The sequence below is a fragment of the Euprymna scolopes genome, chromosome 29 (assembly GCF_053919585.1).
Source record: "Euprymna scolopes isolate OS-2025 chromosome 29, ASM5391958v1, whole genome shotgun sequence".
Taxonomy (NCBI): domain Eukaryota; kingdom Metazoa; phylum Mollusca; class Cephalopoda; order Sepiida; family Sepiolidae; genus Euprymna; species Euprymna scolopes.
Genome location: NC_136510.1, coordinates 84,473,829 through 84,494,444, shown reverse-complemented (window position 1 = coordinate 84,494,444; position 20,616 = coordinate 84,473,829). Strand labels below are relative to the sequence as shown.

The window sequence follows — 20,616 nt, the reverse complement described above, 5'->3', positions numbered from 1 at the left end:
GCCTCCTCAATTTGAAGTTATTTTTTTTTAATTGACGTGAACACTAGAATATTTCAATTAAAAGTCAAATATGAACAGGTAAAATTATAGAGGAATAAAAGGCGAATCAAATGAGGTATAGGTTGTTTAAACACTTACATTAAATTTAGCTTAAATTTGCAGTTTTTGAAAAAATTACAGATGCGGACTTTCTTTTTGCCGGCACTATATATATATATATATATATATATATATATATATATATATATATATATAATAAAGTAGATTAAATCTTTTGTTTTTATTTAAAAGATTTTTTGTTCACACTACAAGAGATATATTACCACAATGATGACATTTGTGGCATCTCCATCTAAAGATTTTGTTTGTTATAAACCATCCTTGGTGTATGATTACTATCTCCTGTTAATTTCAGTGTTATGTGAACAGTAGTTTAAGAGTTTATCGGTTAAATATTTACACACAGACAGACACACATACATACATCTATTGCTTTATTTATATAGATAACTAGCGGAGGCTACCCAGCGTTGCCCGGGTGTGGAGAGGGGTGGGGAATCAAAACAATAGGCAGCCTGGGTGGAGAGAGGTGTCAAAAAAAAAAAAATTGATAGTAGCAGGGTTCCCCCGGCATTGCCCTAGTCAAGTAACGAACCTGGGTGTGTGTGGGAGTGGGGGTGGGGTGTAAAAATAAATTGGTAGTAGCGAGGTGGGGGGCGAAACAACAGTAGGCAGTTTGAGTGGAGAGAGATAAAAAAATAAAAGTGGGAGTAGGATGCCAGGCTCGAACCCGTAATGCAAAAGAGGAAAAGAAAGTAAAAACAATGTAACATGTTAGCCGATGTCTCCATGGCCAAACTCGAAATGGAGAGCATTGAAATTATGCCTAGTCAATCGGAAAGAAAAGGATGACTTTAAAAAATAACGATGTAAAAAGCAACCTCTCCTTGTACAAAATGTCCGAGTTTGGGGTGAAGGAATTAATGTTTTTGGCCAATTTTTCGATATTTCTCGTCGAAAGGACAGAGCTTTAAAACAATACCGATTTTGTCAGGATCTGCTCCCCTGTTGAAAGTTTTTGCGAGACGTACAAACCCACACATGCACACATTTTACCTTTTATATATATTAGACTAGCCTAGATGCCCGACGTTGGAGTGCTTGGAGGTGTGTGTTAAGCAAAAAAAACAAAAAAACGTGGTAGTAAGCAGGCAGGCACGAACGCATACCACAAAGAAGGAAAAGAACATGGGAAAAAAGCGTGACGTGTTTGCTGTTGCATGCATCACCAAACCAGAAGTGACGTAGGTTTAAATTAAGGCTAGACAATCGAAAAGAGGGGATGACTTTTGAAAACATCGGCGAAAAAAGCGCCCTCCCTGTAGAAAAGTGCCTAGTTGAGGGTGAAAGAATTAATGTTTTTGGCCGATTTTTCGATATTTGTCGTCTGAAGGATTGACCTTCAAAACGACACCGATCTCGGGAAAATCTGTCACGTCTGTCAAAAGTTTTAGGCAGACATACATACATACATATATACATTTAAACAGACAGGTGAGATTTATATTATAGATTAAATATTTAAACTATTTACATATTTGAGACTAAAGTAATTTTTTTAATCTGAATTGGAGTTTAAACTCCATAATCTGGCTAGTGCAGCTAAAATGAATAAATAAAATTAAAAAAAGCAATGATACCATGTGTAAAATAAAGCAAAAAATGAGTATCTAATTATGATTTGCTAGTTGGAAGTGATGGTGGGAGGGAGGCAAGTGTGAGGTGGTGGGTAAAGTGGAGGTGTGTTATGGTAGGAGGCAAGTAAGTTGGTAGTAGGTAGGACGTTGTGTGTGTGGAAGATGATTGGTGGAAGATTAAGCAGTTATGGTGTAGAGGAAAGCGGGGGGGGGGGGGGGGTTATGTATAGGCGGATGGGTGGGAAAAGAAAGTAAGGAGAGAATGTTATAGTTAGTTGGTGAGAAGAACAAAGTGAGAAAGCAAAAAAAAAAAAAAAAAAAAAAAAAAAAAAGGGGGAAGATGAAAGAAACAGGTGTGGGTATATCAACTTATGGTTGAAACAGTATAAACCTTTTTGAAGAAAACATAAAAGGAAATTAATGCAATATCCACCAGAATATACAGGCATAGATAAGAATAATGTGTACATATGAATTAAAATGTGTCAATAAGAACAAACTACATAAAATGAGAAAAATTAACATGGAATCATACTTATTCTGTTTCAATATTTTATTTCAGTTAGGAAACTTTATCAAGAATAACATTTATTGAACAGTACGGCTCAATCACGTTGACACACCGGTTCTTGCCAGATCACCGAAGTTAAGCAACGTTGAGCCTGGCCAGTACTAGATGGGTGACCATTTGGGATGGCTAGGTGCTGTATGTACCTTGTTAGGTGTGAGGCCAGCACCCTCACTTTGAAAAAAAAAAAAAAAAAAAAAAAAAAACTCCTCGCTACAAAAACATCTACAAAGTTGTGGGTGGCCTGTGCCTCTCCAGGTACTCAAGACTATGGCAAGGGCATTTATTGAACAAAGTCGGATTAAATATACCAAAATTTGGAAGTGACGGTGTGAAGATGCAAGTCAGTCGGGTGAGTGGATAAATTGGAGGTGGGTTGGAGGGAAGTTGGCTTGGTAGTAGGTAGAACCTTGTGCGTGGAAGATGATTCGTGGGGAATTAAGTAGTGAGGAGGGTGTACAGGAAAAAGGTGGGTGGATGGAAAAATGAAGTAAGGAGGAATGTTATGGTTGGCTGGTGAGGGACAAACTAAACAGAACAGGAAAAATTAACAGTAATCATGCTTAATTTTTATTTAGCAGAGAGACCCGACGTTGCCCGGGATTTAATGAGAATCAACGAATGTTTCACACACCCATATTTTATTGTCACTGAAATCGACCAGTTTTCAATCAAATCAATTAATTGCCTGCTGTACTTAGGGATTCACCACAATGCACCGGGAGAAAGCTTCACACACCTCCCAGCAGTGACTTAGTCCACAATACGCTGTAGTCTACATTGCACTGTAGAGAAAATACTGGTGATTTTGTAAAATTATTTAAAATTTATTATTTTAAATTTCGAATGGAGCTCTGCAATATCAAAGAACCGTACTGTTGATTTTATATGCCAGACTTTTTTTACTTGTGCGGTGATAATGGCTTAAATTAAAGTTTAAAATGAAAAAGCCAAGTATCGTGGTCCAATTGTGCTTTAAACAAAAACATTCATTTCGAATGCACCCCTGTCATATCGAAGAACCTACTGTTGATGGGGCCTTTCTGCTTGTGATAATAAAACTTCTTAAATGCGCTTGTGATATTAAGCTGTATAGGGCATTAACTCTAGTCAAATTCATCCGTTCTTTCTTTCGTCAGATTTTTTTGATTATCGATACTTATTGAAGACATTCCCATGCAAAGCCTATTTAAGAACACTACACTAAAGTACATTTGTGTAAAATAAAAAAAATAAAAAATCGGCCCAGCCGTTTAGGAGTCCATAGGGAACAAACTCACACACACAAAGTTCCTTTTATATAATAGCAGAGATTTCGTTTCAATCACAAAACTTTATCAAGATACTAGACACATTTTCATAATGTAATCAAAATACTGTGAAAAGTCTTGACTTGTTAAATAGGAGGCAAGGGATAGATTGTTTCCTGCGAATGCTTATTTCAAATTAATTTTTTTTTTTTTGTTTTCATAACTTTACCAACTTTCAAGCTTTCTGTTTTTATACATATATATTTTTTTATTTTGCTTTTTAGGATTATAAAAGAGCCACTAAACAAATCGACTGTTATGTGGTCAGTTGCCGGCAGATGGCCTATGACCACCGCATGACTGACATTGTAAATCTTATCGACCAGAAGAATGATCAGTTATTTAGCTTCGTTAAACTCCGACAGAGGACACCACGCATCTACCTACCAAAGAAGCTGGTGTCGGGCGATAATGAGGCAGCGCCCGACAACTGCATAGAAATTTCTACAAAAGAACAACTAAAGTATCAGGAAAAAAAATCAGCGAAAAGTAAACGTCGAAACATGTATGAATGTTACCAGAAGGGATTGAACCTTCACCGTTTGACACCGGACCTGATCTTACACGAGAGAAGACAGAGGCAACAATTATTTCTACCCTTGTACAGAAATTCTCTGAGAACTAACATAAATAACAGTTACATTTTGTCAAGAGGGCAAGATGGTGTCTCTTTATCGAGGTTAACAACCCCAGTTCTTGCTGGTTCCTTAGCAGATACAGATTTGTCATTTCATTGGCCGGTTCAAAAGGAAAATGCTAAAAATTGCCAACGCCCAAAGACTACTGCCACGATGAGGTGTTGGGGGTCAGATAATAGTTCTAAAAGGGTCAACAGCATCGAAAGACAATTTCGGGAAATATCTTGCGGAGATGTGAGCTCAAAGAGAATTTGGTCTCAAGTGCCAGCAAAAAAAAATATGAATAAACATTTTCACCTAGAAGTACCAGCCAATCGACAGATAGACGAAAATGCTGGGTGCGGTAGCAACTCAGGATCCCCTGAGGGTTATGTGACTTAATTTGGGTTTACATAAGAGTTGCACATGACTAACTGAAGTCATTTAATAAAAAGTTAGGACATTTTCGTTACTTAGTAACATCTGACAAATAAAGGATAAAATAAACTGGGCATATAAGATAAAATGAAGAAGGGAAAGATCTAAAACTTTTTAAGAAAATATCTCAATGTTTCACCCAAGTGTTAGAAAGGCTTTATCAAGAGTGAAATCGAAAAGGGGGAAAAATATAGCAATCTACATATCTACTAGCAGTTCAGCCCGGCTTTGCTTGGGCCCTATGTACTGTTCATAACTTTATGTGCATATGTATATATTAAAAAGTTTGATTCATGTACAGTTAACCTACATCTAAAATCTCAAGTGTTCAGACCAAAATTGGCGTATGAGTTTTGTAGACTCTGCAAAGGTCAACTCTTTCAACTTTCACCTCTTGGCAGCCAAATTTTCGCCTAAAAACTGATTAAATGCTTGCTGCATGTTTGAATACCCTTTATGTAAAATTTCAAATGTTTAGTCCAAAATTTGCTGAATGGTTTGCTAGAGATCACAAAGGTCAAATCTTTTGAACTTTTGACCCCTCGGCAGCCAAAGTTTCAGCCAAAAACTGATTAAAAAGCTTGCCCTATGTCTGAATACACTTTTCAAATGTTTAGACCAAAAATTGGCTGAGTAATTTGGTAGAGACCACAGAGGTCAAAAATTGGCGCAGGAGTTTGATAGAGTTTTCAAATGTCAAATCGTTGAACTTTGACCTCTTGACAGCCAAATTTCTGGCCGAAAACTAATTAAAAAGATTTTCTCAAATCTCAATACCCATTATGTCAAATGTCGAGTCTGTAGACTGAAAATTGACAAAATTAGTTTGGTAGGAAAATGTACACACATAGATAATTTCACTTTTATAGATATACTAGCATTTAAACCCAGTGTTGCCCGGGTGTTTGGAGGTGTATGTTGAGCAAAAAAAAAAAAAAAAAAAAAAGAAAGAAAAAAGAAAAAAAAAGCAGTCAACTTTTTAAAACTTTGACCCCTATTACGACCCCTTAACAATTATTGTTTTGGGCTCAAATCAGGTTATTAAGTTAGATCTATGTCCAAAGAACCTATATCTAAAATTTCAAGTGTTTAGACCTAAAATTGGTGGAGGAGTTTGGTAGAGTTCTCAAAGGTCAAATAGTTGAACTTTGACCTCTTAACAGCCAAATTTCTGGTGAAAACGGATTACAAAGATTTTCCCAAATCTCAGTACCCTGTAAATCAAATTTCGAATCTGTAGACTTAAAATTGACAGAGTTATTGCATAGGGAAATGTACACAGACACACACACACAGCCATAAAGTCGATTTTTCCACCCTGCATTCAGACATAATAGCTTAATATCCAAAATATTCATATGCTAATCTGTTCTGCAATCCAATATTTTTTTCACATTAAATCAATATTTCATTATTATCCACTCGTGTTTCCAGAAATTACCCTTTTGTCTTCTTTAAAGAATTCTCACATTTTCTCCAGATTACCTGCTTCTCCCAAAGAAAAAGTGGCTGCCAATTTTTCTCACATCTTATTCTCTACTCTGCCTGCCACCAGTAACACCAGGGCCTTATTATTCATGCCATATTAATGTCACAGAACACTATGTTTACTTTTTCATGCTACTCTATTTCTTTGTTTTTGATCAAGTATTTCCAAGGATGGAGTACTGTTGCCACATTTAGGCAAGAGCTGCTAGAAGAACCTTATCCTGCCTTGACAGCATTCAATATAGACTTCATAGTCTAGTGGGGGATGCCCTTTTCTCTTCTTTGCAACCTCTTTCCTACAGAAAAGACGTTGTGAGCTTGTCTCTGCTTTATCATTATTTTCATGGCAAGTGCTCATCTGAGCTCAAATCTATGGTTCACCCCTTGCCAAACTTTAAAAAAAAACACTCGTCTGGTTGAAAACACTATCAATAATTTCCCCCACTCTTTATCTGTACCTAAACCTAAACGTAGATTCCATGAACAAAGCTTTTTTCTTAGAACTGCACGTCTGTGGAGCTCTCTTCTGTTTCCATGTTTTCCAGCTGACTACAATATGGCCGCCTTCAAGTCCAATGTAAACAAGTTTTTGATGAGCCGTCCTGTTAAGCAATCCATTTTACCAAATTTCCACTACTAATGATTACTACGATATTGTTCTGTTGACTACCATACACTCATAAACCTTTATCCTTGGGTGACTTTTGGGCCTTTATAAGTGGTGAATTCTTTGTAAAAAATAAAAAAAAACTGTTTCCAGTTTCTTGGAATATAAGAATAGCAGTTTTGTCATTCAGCCTATAAAAATTGTGCCTCAATTAAAGAAATAAGTTCTTGCCCAGAATTTTTCCTATATTAAAACAAAAAATAATGAAAAATCTGTATGATGTATAAACTTGAGACAAAACGAAAATATCATATTCCTAAAATCACATAAATTGATCAAGTAGTTTTACTTTTAAGAAAATCAAATGTTATGAGTATCTGAGAAATGACTGCCTTTTCCACCATTTAAAAAAAATATCTAAAAAACAAGGGAGACGATTCAACAATAATTCATACAAACTAGATTTATGTTTGTAATGCCTACGAATTCCCATTAATCACTTAAAAATAATATTCTTTATAAAAATAAAACTACTTGATCAATTTACGTGATTTTTGGAATATGATATTTTTCCTATATTCATGAGCACATGTATCATATAATTTTTATTTATTTTTGTTTTTTTAATATGGGGGAGGGGGAGAATTCTGAACAAGAACTAAAATGACTTCTAAAGAAACATGATCAGAGATACGTTTGGAAGTCAATTTTCAAAAAGCAATCCAACACATGCCAACATGTAAAACTACTTGGGTAAATTCGACACTGTTATCAAAACTTCCAAGTCCGAAACTTGACTTGCACGTACGTAGCACACCTTCTTTTAACCGATCCCCCCGTTTGCTTCACGTCTGTTTTATTCACCTGTCTCATTTGCATAGATACGCTGACAGTCTGCTTTGTAAATATAAAACCAACTGGGTGTGGTATCACCATTTTAGCCTTTTTTCTTTTTCCTTTGTTACATGCTCAATCGTTTGAAGCACGCGCACGTGCTGGCCAAGTAAGTTATGATTTTCTCTACAATGATAGTGATGAAAGAGTGTCCATAAAATCTGGACGAAAATGATGTTTGCCCTTTTTCTTTCCTAGGGTTCACCCTTACTCTAACACTAAAATGGGAAATACTTACTTGTCCTCATTTGAGAATTTGCCCAGCACTTCTGGAAGCATCTTTTTCTCGCAAGCAGATTTGCAAGTGAAGACTCGAGAAACACAATAGGAATTTTCATTGCTCACTTTATTTGATTTTACAGTGTTTCTCACACTCTTCTATTTTACTGTGGTGGTAGTACGGGAGGCTCACATGATTTTTGGAATATGGCATTTTCGTTCTGTGACGGTTATGTGCATAATAAAGTTTTTCTGTATTTTTATTACTAAGTCTAATTCTAAATATACAGCAAATTTTATGTTGATACTTGAAGGTATAAACATTCTAATTTCTTCAGATGTTTTTTTTTTAAACAGCCTTCATTAAAAAAAAAGATATATATTGTTCTACTAAACTTTTATTGTTTAAATAATTTAATTTTGTTCGTTTTATTGAAAAAAAAAATGTTGAAAAGATAATTTTCATTCAGTAGTAAGCTTTGGAAGATTGCCAGTGAAAGAAATACAATCGCCAAAAGATAAGCATTTCATTATTTCTAGACTCCACTTTGAAAAATCACTTGCAAATGCGACTGTTTCACTTGTAATGTAGTGCCCTGTGTTATTTCCTGACCCATTATAGAAGTGGCGGATCTTTGAAAAAAAGAAAAAAAAAAAAAGAAAAAAAAGTCAGGTGATGTCATACACTCAGAAAGAGGTAGAATCAATCTCCCTTCTCTGCTACGTACTTACTTCTATGATGTCATATAACTCGTCTATTAAATTTTCATAGAATTTTCCACTACTTAAACCTCATGTGGAAAAATACTTTTTTTTTTTTTTATATTATTTTATACAAACTCATCTACAAGCTTTCTCTACAAGAATGAAGTTTTTGACAAAGAAAAAACAACAAAACAAAAACAAAACCGATATTCAAAGAGTAAAACTGTTTTTTTTTCTGTACCAATTCCACATTCATATATATTTATTTATTTTCTTTAAATATGCAAATTCATGCAGACTTTCAGTAAATACTCACTCTTTTTGCCCCCCCCCCTCTTCCACACACACACACATTCTGCAAAATTAATACTGTCTGAAATTTAAAATCACACCAATTTTCAGTTGCAGAAACAACCTGTTAGCAAAAGAAGTAGATCAAGATTTTTTTTATACAGAATTTTCCGGTGTTTCATTTTTTTGTTATTATTATGATAACAGTTTCTGAAGTTTCTTTAAATAGATCCAAATTCAACAACTTCCGGTTCAATGAAACAAATAGGAGCAACTGACTGATGATGATGATGATGGTGATTTTGATGATGATGATGGTTATTATTATGAATATCATGTCTCTGTTTTTATTTTTTTGTTGTAGAGTCCAAAAATTTACTTGAAATAAACGACCAAATTTGGATCATCTTCTATAATTTCATCCAACTCATTGTGGCTCATACCTGATTGCAAAAAGAAATAAAATATGTATATAAAATAACCAGAATGCATTTTGTGTTTTTTTTGTAAAAAGTCAGCCATTTTAATCTTTTGTTAATAACTGAAAAAAGCAAAAAAAAAGAAAAAGAGAAGTAATTACTTTATGATTCTTCAATATTTGAAAGGAATTTGGAAACATTTGAACTTTCTGTTAGTCAATTAATTAGTTAATAATTAACTATCAAAGGTATTAATTAAATAAAAACCACACCTTGGTTGTTTTAAATAAAATTTACATTGGAAGTCATATTGATAATTAAAAAAAAAGATAAATTAATTATAACACATAGCCGTTTTAGTTTTACATGTAGACACTGTATTTAAAAATTTTTTTTTATCTTATTCTATTTCCACTCCAACCAATGCACAGTGCCACTTTGATGTAGAGGGCTACTATCAGGGATATAAGTTGCAGGGATACAATGTAGGGGGTGAAAGGTGCTGGACAAGTGGTTGCACAAAATACCAGACATGCAACACAATCAGCCGACTCTTCATCTACAGGATTGTGGCCTTGGGAAAGCCCACCGGAGATGGGTGCAGGGTTCCTTTCCATGCGCGACATGGCACTACAATCATCCTGATATTATACAACTGTTGATGGAGCAGCCATTCTAAGTGCTACGAAAGAGTTAGGGCCTCTGTACTATCAGTTGGAAACAGCAGCCAGAAACTGTCTATCCGGTACCCTCAACTCATCAGACAAAAGTCAACCCGATCCAATTGCACTGGTATATATGGCACTCACGCACCACCAAAGTGCCCAGTTTTAGGGGATGGGATGTGGCGGGAGCGGGGAAAATGGCGTTCATTGCCCTAGTCCAGAAACAAGGTCGACCACTGAGTGTTTCTGTCCAGTCCCTGTGATAGCACCTCTGCGCCTGGCTAATAGGCAAAGAAGGAGTGTGAAAGCTGGGCGATAGACAGAGCCTATCTACTTCTTAAACAGTTTAGATTTGCAAACTGGTAATTTGTTTGAATTACCAGTTCTAGGAAGGTTGTCGTCCAGGACTGAAAAGGCTCCCTCCCTTTAGGTTTAGCTTCAGAGTTTTCCTTCTCTTAGACGGATGACCTGGGAAGATCTATGGGTCCATCAGCAGTGATACACAGTCACTCGTTTGATATACAGATCACCCAGAAATACACGTCATCACAAACCCAGACAAGGGGAGGCAACTTTTCATATGGTTCAAGATAGATAACTGTTGTAGTCTTCACAGTATTAAAACCCAACTGACATTGACAATTCCAATACTTTCTTCACATCTGCCCTAAAATTGGCTATCAAATTCTCATATATTAATTTAAAACATTCAAGGTTTTAGAAGTTATTTACATCCAATAATTTCATAAATAGAGATTAAAGCATTAACTTGACAAAAATTAGTTATGGTTTTATTACAATTAATAATTCAATCTTCAAAGTACACTGTAATAATGTTTGGAAATAAAAACCATGTTTAATTACAGAACAGTTTCTAATGGGTAGCTATTCTGTATAAGTCCTGTAGATGAAAAAGAGTTTTTGGTGGGTAGCTAATCTGTATAAGTCTTGAATTTAAAAATTTTGCAGACGAAGAGCAAAGATCTTTCTTGTGTGGACATGAAAAATTGTGTGCGAATTTTAAAGATCCAATATTTTCATGGAGCGATTTCGGTTTCTGATTGGTTGCTAGCAGAATGTGACTCCATTTGATTGGTCAGTTCCTATCACCAGTGTCTACTTTTTAAAAGTAAATTTTCAATATTATTGTATCATTAAACTGTTTTATATCCCCCCCGCCCTCCTCAAAAATATTTTTGAAGAAACAAGATAAAAATAAACCACAAACAAAAGCACCCTTGAAAAGTGAAAAAGAAATGAAATGAAACAAGATAAAAATAAACATCAGGTACAATTAGTTTGTACACTTCATCTTTCTTTTTTATTGATTATCTTAATGTCTCCTCACCTGTTCGTCCACAAATCTCATCAAAACTGTGGAGTCCATTGAAGTAGGCATAAAGTTGTTGTAGCCGTGCAGCAACATTCAGATTTTGTATTTTCACTGGATATCGATGTATGCGACGGACGAGGCCCTTGATCAAACCAAACTGAACAAGTTTTCTGGAAGAAAATAAATGAAAACATTTGATGGATCAACAATTTCTGAACAGATACTGAACACATATTTTTTGGAAAACCAGAAAAACGCTAGACTCAAAGTCTGCAGCAAATGGTGTCCAGTCAAATTTAGTTCCTGATATTAAAGACTTCCTATTTTGAGTTACTCATTCTTGTGGTTTGCAAAGTTTTTTTTTTTGCTAATTTATATTTATTAATTTATTTATTAAAGTACAGAATAGTTAACAAAGCCCCTTACCTCTCCATGTGGAGAATGGCTTTCTAAATAATCTTCTGCAGTTTACTAACCATACTGAAATGATAACATCATTATTTAGAAAACCATTCTTAACATGGAGAAGGGCGGGTTTAATTAAGCTGTACTTTTAACTAAAAATTCTATAAATATAATTAATAAATTTGAGAAACTGGAATTCTCACTAGAAGTTATAATATGGATGAAGTTTAATATCAGGAACTGTATCTGACCTAACACTGTTTACTGCAGATTTTGAGTCAGACGTTCTTTTGATTTGCCTGTTTGTTTTTCTTTTAAGATTTGACTCATGCGCATACTGCACAGAGCTTCACTACATACTTGGAAACAAAATTATGCTATTTATCATGGTCTTGAATTAGCCTTTTGGCTGTCAGAAATGGCATACCAATATCAATTTCTACTAAGGGATCACCGCTTATGAAAACTTGGATTCCACGCTAGGATAAAGATTGATGAGCGTTAGGTAAACTGTAAGACAACAACGTAACGATCAGTAATGGTGGAACTTGCGTAGAGTTTAATTATATAAGCGCAAGGTTCAACAGGAACTTATTTACATTAAACTATAGTCAGGTGGGAAACAGTCTCATAGTATTGTGTTTCATGAACGGACAGTTCTCGGAATTAAACTTTGCTCATGAAATTTTTGTTTAGTTTTAGGCACAGACAGAGTGAGGGAAATTATTGATGGTTGTTGTAGTTAAACGAGTATTTTTTTTTTTTCAAATTTTTTACAGATAGATTGAAGCTCAGTCGAGCAGCTACCATAAACATAACAATATAGCAGAAACAGACTCACAATGTCTCTTTTGTAAGGAAAGAGAAGTAAGGTGGCAAAAAGGTCCTTGCCGACTAGATTTCGAAGACAGTTTTGTATCTTGTCAAGGAAGGAAATGGTATCTGCTCAGTTTTTCTCTACTGCGGGAGTGGGGATGCGAGTGGCGACCATTAAACTTAACTCAAGATGAAGTTTTTAACTTATGATTCCCACTTATGATTGTTTATATAAATCTCACCTGTTTGTTTAAATGTATGTTTGTATGTCTGCCTAAAACTTTCAACAGAGGTGACAGAGTTTCATGAGATAGGTATCATTTTGAAGCGTGACTTTCGGACAACAAATATCGAAAAATTGGGCAAAAACATTAATTCCTTCACCCTAAACTGGGCACTTTTCTACAAGACATCACTTTTTTTTTTATTTCATGTTCTTTTCCTCCTTCGCAGGATAGGTTTGAGCCTGCCTACTTTTTTTTTTCTGCTCAACACACACCTCCAAACACCCGGGTAATGCCGGGCAACCAGGCTAGTTACAATATAAATCTCTTTTGAGATATTTGTTGTGACGAGCATACACAGAAGCACACAAGAATTGTGTGTTGATGCCTTAGTCGGGCCTACCGACAGCGAAAATGAGTTCATCCAAGGGCTATAAAAATCTGATGCCAGAGTTGTTCAGAGAGTGACTGCCGATGTTGCTCTGGTACTGGAGTTGTTCCAGATCATATGGATTGAGTTGTTCAGGATTGTGTGGACGGAACTGTTTGGAACCATGTCGGGTCGTGTAGACGGAAGTATTTGATACTGTGTCGGGTTGTATCGATGTTGATTCATGTAGATGGAAGTGTTTGATTTACATTTATTGTCCAGTTGACTTGACGGTTGTTGCAGTCGTACTGCCGCACGTGATAACAAATTATTTTTTCTGTCTCTCTTCCCTCGTTAAACCACAAGTTATTTCAGCCATTATGGCCTTCAACCCAAAACTTGTACTAGTGTTTAATGGCAGTGACTCTAAATGATAAGGGAATGGCTGGAGAAAACTGAGTGGGGTGAAGCACTTGTCAAGCGGCACGTATGCTGTGTACCAGCAATTAAGTAAAGACAAGTGTGCAGATTTTGATTGTGTAAAGAAAACGTTGTACATCACCTTTGCTTTGGATCCCTTCACGCAACATGGATTGGTTGGTTGTTTTTGTTTTACGGCATATCAACCTTTTTCAGGTTATTTAATGCCGAATCTAGTTATTTTGAAGAACGATTTTTAATGGAGTATATACTTTTTTTTAAGTCAGATTCTATTTAACCCATAGTTGGGACCCTAACAGGTACTAACACTCCGGGTCAGAGTGGACCTGGGAGCAATGGCAATTAAAGGGTGGCAACACACTCCCCAAGGCCCGCAAGGTGGGGCCTCACCATCAGATATAGTTTTAGGTCATATCCAGGACCTTCACGATATGGAAGTAGTTTGCAGCATGTCGCCTTCAACCTGGTGAAACGATTGATGTATTTTTGGCAGAACTATGCAGGCTTGCAGTTCTGTTTGGCGGCATATAAGATCATTCATTGTTTGAACATGCGAAAGAACTACTATGAGCATCTTCTCAGATGGAGAACCACATGTGTTGGCGCGTGTTCATACCGTTTTAAAGAGCAGGCTGCAGTAGCTGCATGGTTGTCACAAAGCACATTTAAGGAGACGGATACTTCCACGCAGTGTTATAAATGTAATGGACCCAATCATAGGGTAAGCAATTGTCTACTGGATAGTGAGAAAGTTAGAGGTGTTAGTGTCAAACTCTGAAGAAATATCACATGTTATAGATGTCAGCAGTGTAGGCACATTGCTCGATTTTGACTGAGAAACAAGCAGGGAAGGAGTAAGAATTCAGTGCCAATCTCGGCTCCCAAACTGTTGTGAAGGCGCATTGCCGGTTGTAACTGTTTGCATCAATGGATTACCATGTACAGCTCTAGAGGATACTGGACGAACGCAGGTACTTGTACGCAAGTCGTGTTGTAAGGAATGGACGAGGAAAATGATCTTTGTGCTCACAGCAGACGAAATCACACTTAATTGCTGTGAAATAGGAGTGGTACACATTAACATTGGTGCAAGACTGAACATTAACACAGAAGTTTTAATTGTGGATGGCTACTTACTTACTTGGGCTTGACACAATCAGAGCAGCTGAGAGGAGTAGCTGTGTCTAGTGCCACTGAGGTAATGTTGCCACAATTTAGCAAACTAAATTTTGCTGCCATCACCATTACTGAGCCTGATTTCACAGCAGAGTATAAAAAGAACACTCGGAAGTGAACCACATCTTGGAAATAGCCTGATGACTAACCTCCAATTACGTTGAAAAATAGACTTGTGGAATATCTAAGAGGAATATGATCGATAATTGCAAATGTGGATCGGTAATGGTTGGTTACAGCCATATCTGGAGGACGAACTTGGTCCCTCAAATCTTAATGTCACTTATGATTGTTGTGGAGAAAAACAAATAGAAGGTTTGGCTTGTTATGAATTATCAGGAGCTAAATCAGTATGTGAATGTGTATATGGCCAACGAGGATGTTTGCTTGCAAGAATTAAGGGAATGGCAACAGCAAGGACCAAACACTGCAGTGCTAGACCTACGCTGAACCTATTTGCAAGTACATGTTAATAAATCTTTTTGGCTGTTCCAAACAGTGAAAATCAAGGGACATGAATATTGTCTTACCCGCTTCAGATTTGGGCTCTATATCCTTATAACATAATGCAGGTCATTGTTAATGCCGTCTTCAGCTGACATTTGGGAAAATCTTTGTAATTCGTTTTCGGACAGAAATTTGACTGTTAAGGGGGCCAAAGTTCAACGATTTGACCTTTGAGAACTCTACCAAACTCCTCCACCAATTTTGGGTATAAACAATTGAAATTTTAGATATAGGTTCCTTGGACATGGATCTAACTTAATAACTTATTTGAGCCCAAAACAATAAATGTTAAGGGGTCATAATAGGGGTCAAAGTTAAAAAAATTGACCGCTTTTTTTTTTGCTCAACATACACCTTCAAACACCCAGGCAACACTGGGCTGAAATGCTAGTTATATCATAATACAGATCATTGTTAATGCCATCTTCAGCTGCTAGGTTTTTTTATATTGACTACATTTTTGTGAATAAAAGTGAGTGTTCTGCAACACACTGAAACATTTGGAGAAGTTTGATCTGACAAGCAAGACCCTAGAACAACTGAGACTGGGCTTACACGTATTGGGATTACATGTCCAGGAGGAGCAAGGAAAACTGTTCTAGTGGCATGGAAGTAAGTTTCCAGTAGTTCCCGATAGACGCACCTCTTGAATTGTATTTTCAGTGTGTGGGAAATTGACTTGCCATTTGCTGGTTTGTGACTAGTTAATTGTCACCACCATGTTTGTAAAATGAAGGGCAAACACTATGACAACTGGATGGGATGATGAAGTGCAAGACCCTTTTCTAGCATGGGTGATCGAAGACAGAGTGTCCCAGGATGATCTAATCTAATGAAAGGTGACTGGTGTATCTGTAAACAAGAAGTTACAATGTGAGTAGATGCTAGTTACGTTGCGATCGGTGTGGTTGTGGAAAGCAATGGTTCCGTGGCAGAAGACGCAAGCTGGCTCCAAATGGTGCATGAAGACAAGCTTGGCTGAGCTTGATGCTGTGCTGCAAAGTGTCAACCTTGCGTTGCAGTGGAAAGCCAAAAGCATTCACTTTTGAATGGACTGTGCATGTGTATATCAATGGATAACTGACAAATTGTCCAAACACAGGAACGCACACACCAAAACAGCCTCTAAAATGTTATTTAGGCATCGTCTCTCCATGCTCCAAGAGTTGGCCTTGGAATATGCACTGAAGATTGATATGGGGTTCGTTAAGTTTCAGGATAACCTAGCTGACCAACTTATATAGGTACCACAGCGATGGTTAAATGAAATCCGTAAAATGACAACCCAAAGAACCTGGGTGTGTCGTAGCCACGGAACACGTTTCTTAAGTACATGGGATCCATCAGTCCACTGGATATCCCAGTGTGAAGAGGACGTTGTAAAGTTAATCAACCCAGTAATAACTGAAGCTTAGGTGTGGATGGTGGTTAGGGATTTCAGTGCGCCCACGTACCATCAGGATACAGAATAATTGAGCGGTCCCATCGCACAATAAAGCGCATTATGGTAAGAACACAGTGCACAACCTTGTACTGGCACAATTCTACGCCTAAAGACGGCTATGGTTGCACTTACGAATGTATTATACACCTATAGGATCTGTGTCGAGAGTATCGATAAAGTGGTGGTGTACGACAATGCAGTTTCGAATACGTATGAGGGAAATGTTGTTTGAGTGGAGAATCCACAGGCAATATGTATGATACAGTTTAGCACAGGTACAGTGACGAAAATCGATAGCCAACACTCAGTCTCAGTTAACGGAAAACCACGTCACATAAAAAATGTGTGTCCAGCATGCTAAAATGATTGCTCCACCCATAATGAAGCCCCACTGTTATATGAATGACCACATAAATAAAGCTCCTCAGAGAGTGATACACCCAAGAATCTAGAGCAGGAGGCGTTCAATGATTTGACACACGAAAGCACCACTGAGAAAATTCCTAAACCTGTACCCTAAGGCAAAGTATAAAGAAAAAGCAGCCTGCCTAACATTGCCATTTGTGTGATCTTGAGATTAGGGAAGAGTATGACAAGCATGTACGGAAGTGCTCAAGAATGGTGAGTCAATGTCTTAATTGGGCAAAAAAAAGTTTGTCCAAGGGCTATAAAAAGCCGACACCAGAGTCGTTCAGGGAGTGATTGGCAGAGTGATTAAACAGAATCAGATTGAATCTACTAAATATAAATCCGAATAATTCAAATAATACAACTTATTTTTTACCTTTCGTCAATTCTTAATCCTCTCGGATTAAACTGGCAGCAGATATCACGGATTGTTGTTCCTGGATTCATTTCACAGTAAAGATGGAAAATATCTTTGAAATCTGGTAACGAGTGACCTAACAAAGAAAAGAACATCAGACATAATTAGTGGTGTAATGGATAAAAGTGTTGAGTGACAATCAGTTCCAATTGACACTCTTCAGGAGGTGATCATAACAAAGAATAAAATAAAAATTACTCAAAACTTCTACCTGGTTATGGCTGATGGAACGAGAACAATCTACTTCCATGGATTAAATAAAGGGTTCAGTTCAAAATTCTATATTCAAGTTCAAAGATTTCCTGAGTATGAAAAGATGTGCGGTGGGGAAATGGAAAAATAGAAATAAATATTTGTTGCCAATATCAGGATATTAAAAGAACAAAAAATTTAAATACCCTGATAAAGAATTTCATGGATAAGGACTGTCGTATGTCCATAGAGACAATAAGTGCACAGTTTGATATCAGTGTGGGAACTTTACATACAATTATTCGCGAGAAACTGAAAATGTGGAAGATTCGTGCAAAGTTTGTCTCAAGTCTGTGCTCAGAGAAGATCAGAAAGAAAAACATTGTCATGACAGCAAGGGGTGGTAAAGTTGATCAATTCAGATCTCACAGTTCTTGATGCTTTGGTAACCCATGATGAAAACTGGATCTATTGCTATAAACCCAGAGACCAAGAAACAGATTTCCCAGTGGAAACACGCTAGTTCTTCAAGATCCAAGAAGGACAGACAGAACAAATTCACCCAGAAACTTATGATGATCCATTTTTTGACAGCACGAGCATGATCTACATGCAATGGGTTCCCATTGACAGTCAACAAGGAATATTATGTTGAAGTTTTAAGGGAATTTGGAAAGAGATTCTGATGGAAAAGGCCAGCACACTTCTAATCAGGTCAGCAGCATTTCCACAGGGGCAATGCACCAGTCTACAACTCCATCTTTGTCACAGACTATTTGACGAAGATGGGTATCAAGACAGTTCCTTACTCCTTATAATCCAGACCTTGCTCCCTTTTGATTATTGTCTAAGGTCAAGGAAAACCTTAGAGGCTATCGTTATGAAAAAAAATCTAAGAGATGAGAGAGGCTGTGACGAGGGTCATTGACACACTCACATAAGAGAACTTCCATGAGTTGCTGGAACGGTAAAATAAGTGCATTGCTATTGGAGGAGATTACTTTGAAGAGGACTGGAGTTTCATGTGTGTACTATCAATAAAAGTGCGCATACGAAAAAAGTCTGAAAACTTATTGAAGGCACATTGTATATTAGTGGCCTGGCAAGGCCACAGGGGAGACAACCAAAGCAGCAAAACTAAAGCTGGCCTGAAGGATACTATATATACAACTGTAGGCAAATTCGGGCATATTTTATTGATTTAAAAATATAAGTTCTTTTTTACCAATTGTCATAAAATTTTAACCATAAAATAGTATTATGATCCTCAAAAAACCTACACATTTTCATGTAATTTCATTCAATAGAATCATAGATATGAGCATTTCAATATTCAATTTGGCTACAAGTATAGATATATCCATATATTAGTGGCCTGGCAAGGCCACAGGAGAGAAAACCGAAGCAGCAAAACTGAAGCTGCTTGCCAGGACACTATATATACATATGTAGGCAAATTTGGGCATATTTTATTGGTTTGAAAATATACGTTCTTTTTTATCAATTGTCATAAAATTTTAACCATAAAATAGTATTATAATCTTCAAAAAGCTTACAAATTTTCATGTAGTTTCGTCCCATAGAACCAAAGATCTGAGCATTTCAATATGGCTACAATATAGATATATCCATGTGTAGATATACCACCTTTTTGGGGCAATTTTATAAGTTCGAAATCTTGGCGACTATTGATCAGAATTTAACAATTGAAGGCTTGTTGGAAAGCCAATGACCTGAATTGTGTAGTGGGCTATGTAATATTGCACATTATAATTTTAAAAAGTGGTGGATCACTTTTTTATATTAATTTAATGTAAAATGAGCACCCACTTTGTGGCCACCATTTTTTGGGGAGGAGGGGGGTCTGTTATTTTTCAGGAGTGGTGTTTATTGTGGCCTAATAGACCAACATAAAATCTACCTTAAAAAACTTGTTTTCCATAGGTTTTCAGGTGTACTGAAAATGAATATCATCAGTACCAATATGACCTCCTGTTGTGGAGGAGGGGGGAACCACTTCAGAGAAGCAGTAGAAGAATAGGGGTTGAAACTGCAAAGTGGTTCCTCCTGATGATCATGGTACTGGATCCGATTGCAGAGCTGTCAGCTGCTATGCACTGTGAGCAGTGCGTACAAATTACTTGCTATGACAATAGGGAAAGACCTATTGGCCACCCAGAAAGATGGGCGACAAAGCGGAAAGACGCTTGATAGTGCGACAAAGCACCCATCGATTAATAAGAGTTTGTAGCCCATGATCATGGAATTTATTCACAGCAAGTCAAAGCAAAGAAACAGGCCGTTGGGATCTGCGTGAACGAAGGAAGAATAACAGACCCATAATGATTGATAACATGATAAATGACATGGAACTGGTTGGTTGGTTGTTTTTGTTTTACGGCATATCAACCTTTTTCAGGTTATTTAATGCCGAATCTAGTTATTTTGAGGAACGATTTTTAACGGAGTATATTTTTTTTTTTTAAGTCAGATTCTATTTAACCCATAGTTGGGACCCTAACAGGTACTACCACTCCGGGTCAGAGTGGACCTGGGAGCAATGGCGATTAAAGGGTGGCTCCACACTCCCCAAGGCCCGCAAGGTGGGGCCTCACCATCGGATATAGTTTTAGGTCATATCCAGAACCACATGGAACTGGGGAATGATAATGGAAAAAGGAAACTGAAATGTTATGGCAAAGAATTTGATTCGGCTAAAGGCTTACGAATTCATCAAGGTAGAAAAGTGCAAAAAAAAAAAAAAGAAAAGTATCTCAACAACGCAGGACTATGAGACGTGTAGCCAGAACCTCCAGTAGACACACCACAGAGAGGAAAAGGCTAACTTCTTTGCATAAACACCTAAAATTATCCCTATTTCCTCCTTTCATGTATAGTCCCAATAGGAAACCAACTGAACACAATTGGACAGAAAAGCAAGTATGGAAACATTCAGACAAGAAA

The 20,616-nt window shown here is 36.9% G+C and overlaps 2 protein-coding genes across 2 annotated transcripts in view; one reads left to right on the top strand and one right to left on the bottom strand.

Annotated features, from left to right (window-relative positions):
* The window catches only part of LOC145252758 (uncharacterized), a 37,414-nt gene extending 31,826 nt beyond the window's left edge, over positions 1 to 5,588 (top strand). Inside the window, exon 5 of the mRNA XM_080112641.1 lies at positions 3,800 to 5,588. Within this exon, the coding sequence (XP_079968767.1) occupies positions 3,800 to 4,594 (795 nt within the window). The 3' untranslated portion in view covers positions 4,595 to 5,588. The remainder of the gene's footprint in view (positions 1 to 3,799) is intronic.
* Positions 5,589 to 7,947: 2,359 nt separating this feature from the next.
* Positions 7,948 to 20,616, bottom strand: part of LOC145252756 (GATOR1 complex protein NPRL2-like) — a 69,453-nt gene continuing 56,784 nt past the window's right edge. Inside the window, exons 9-11 of the mRNA XM_080112640.1 lie at positions 17,419 to 17,536; positions 11,267 to 11,421; positions 7,948 to 9,277 (exon numbers count right to left, since the gene is read on the bottom strand). Of these exons, the coding sequence (XP_079968766.1) occupies positions 9,210 to 9,277; positions 11,267 to 11,421; positions 17,419 to 17,536 (341 nt within the window). The 3' untranslated portion in view covers positions 7,948 to 9,209. The remainder of the gene's footprint in view (positions 9,278 to 11,266; positions 11,422 to 17,418; positions 17,537 to 20,616) is intronic.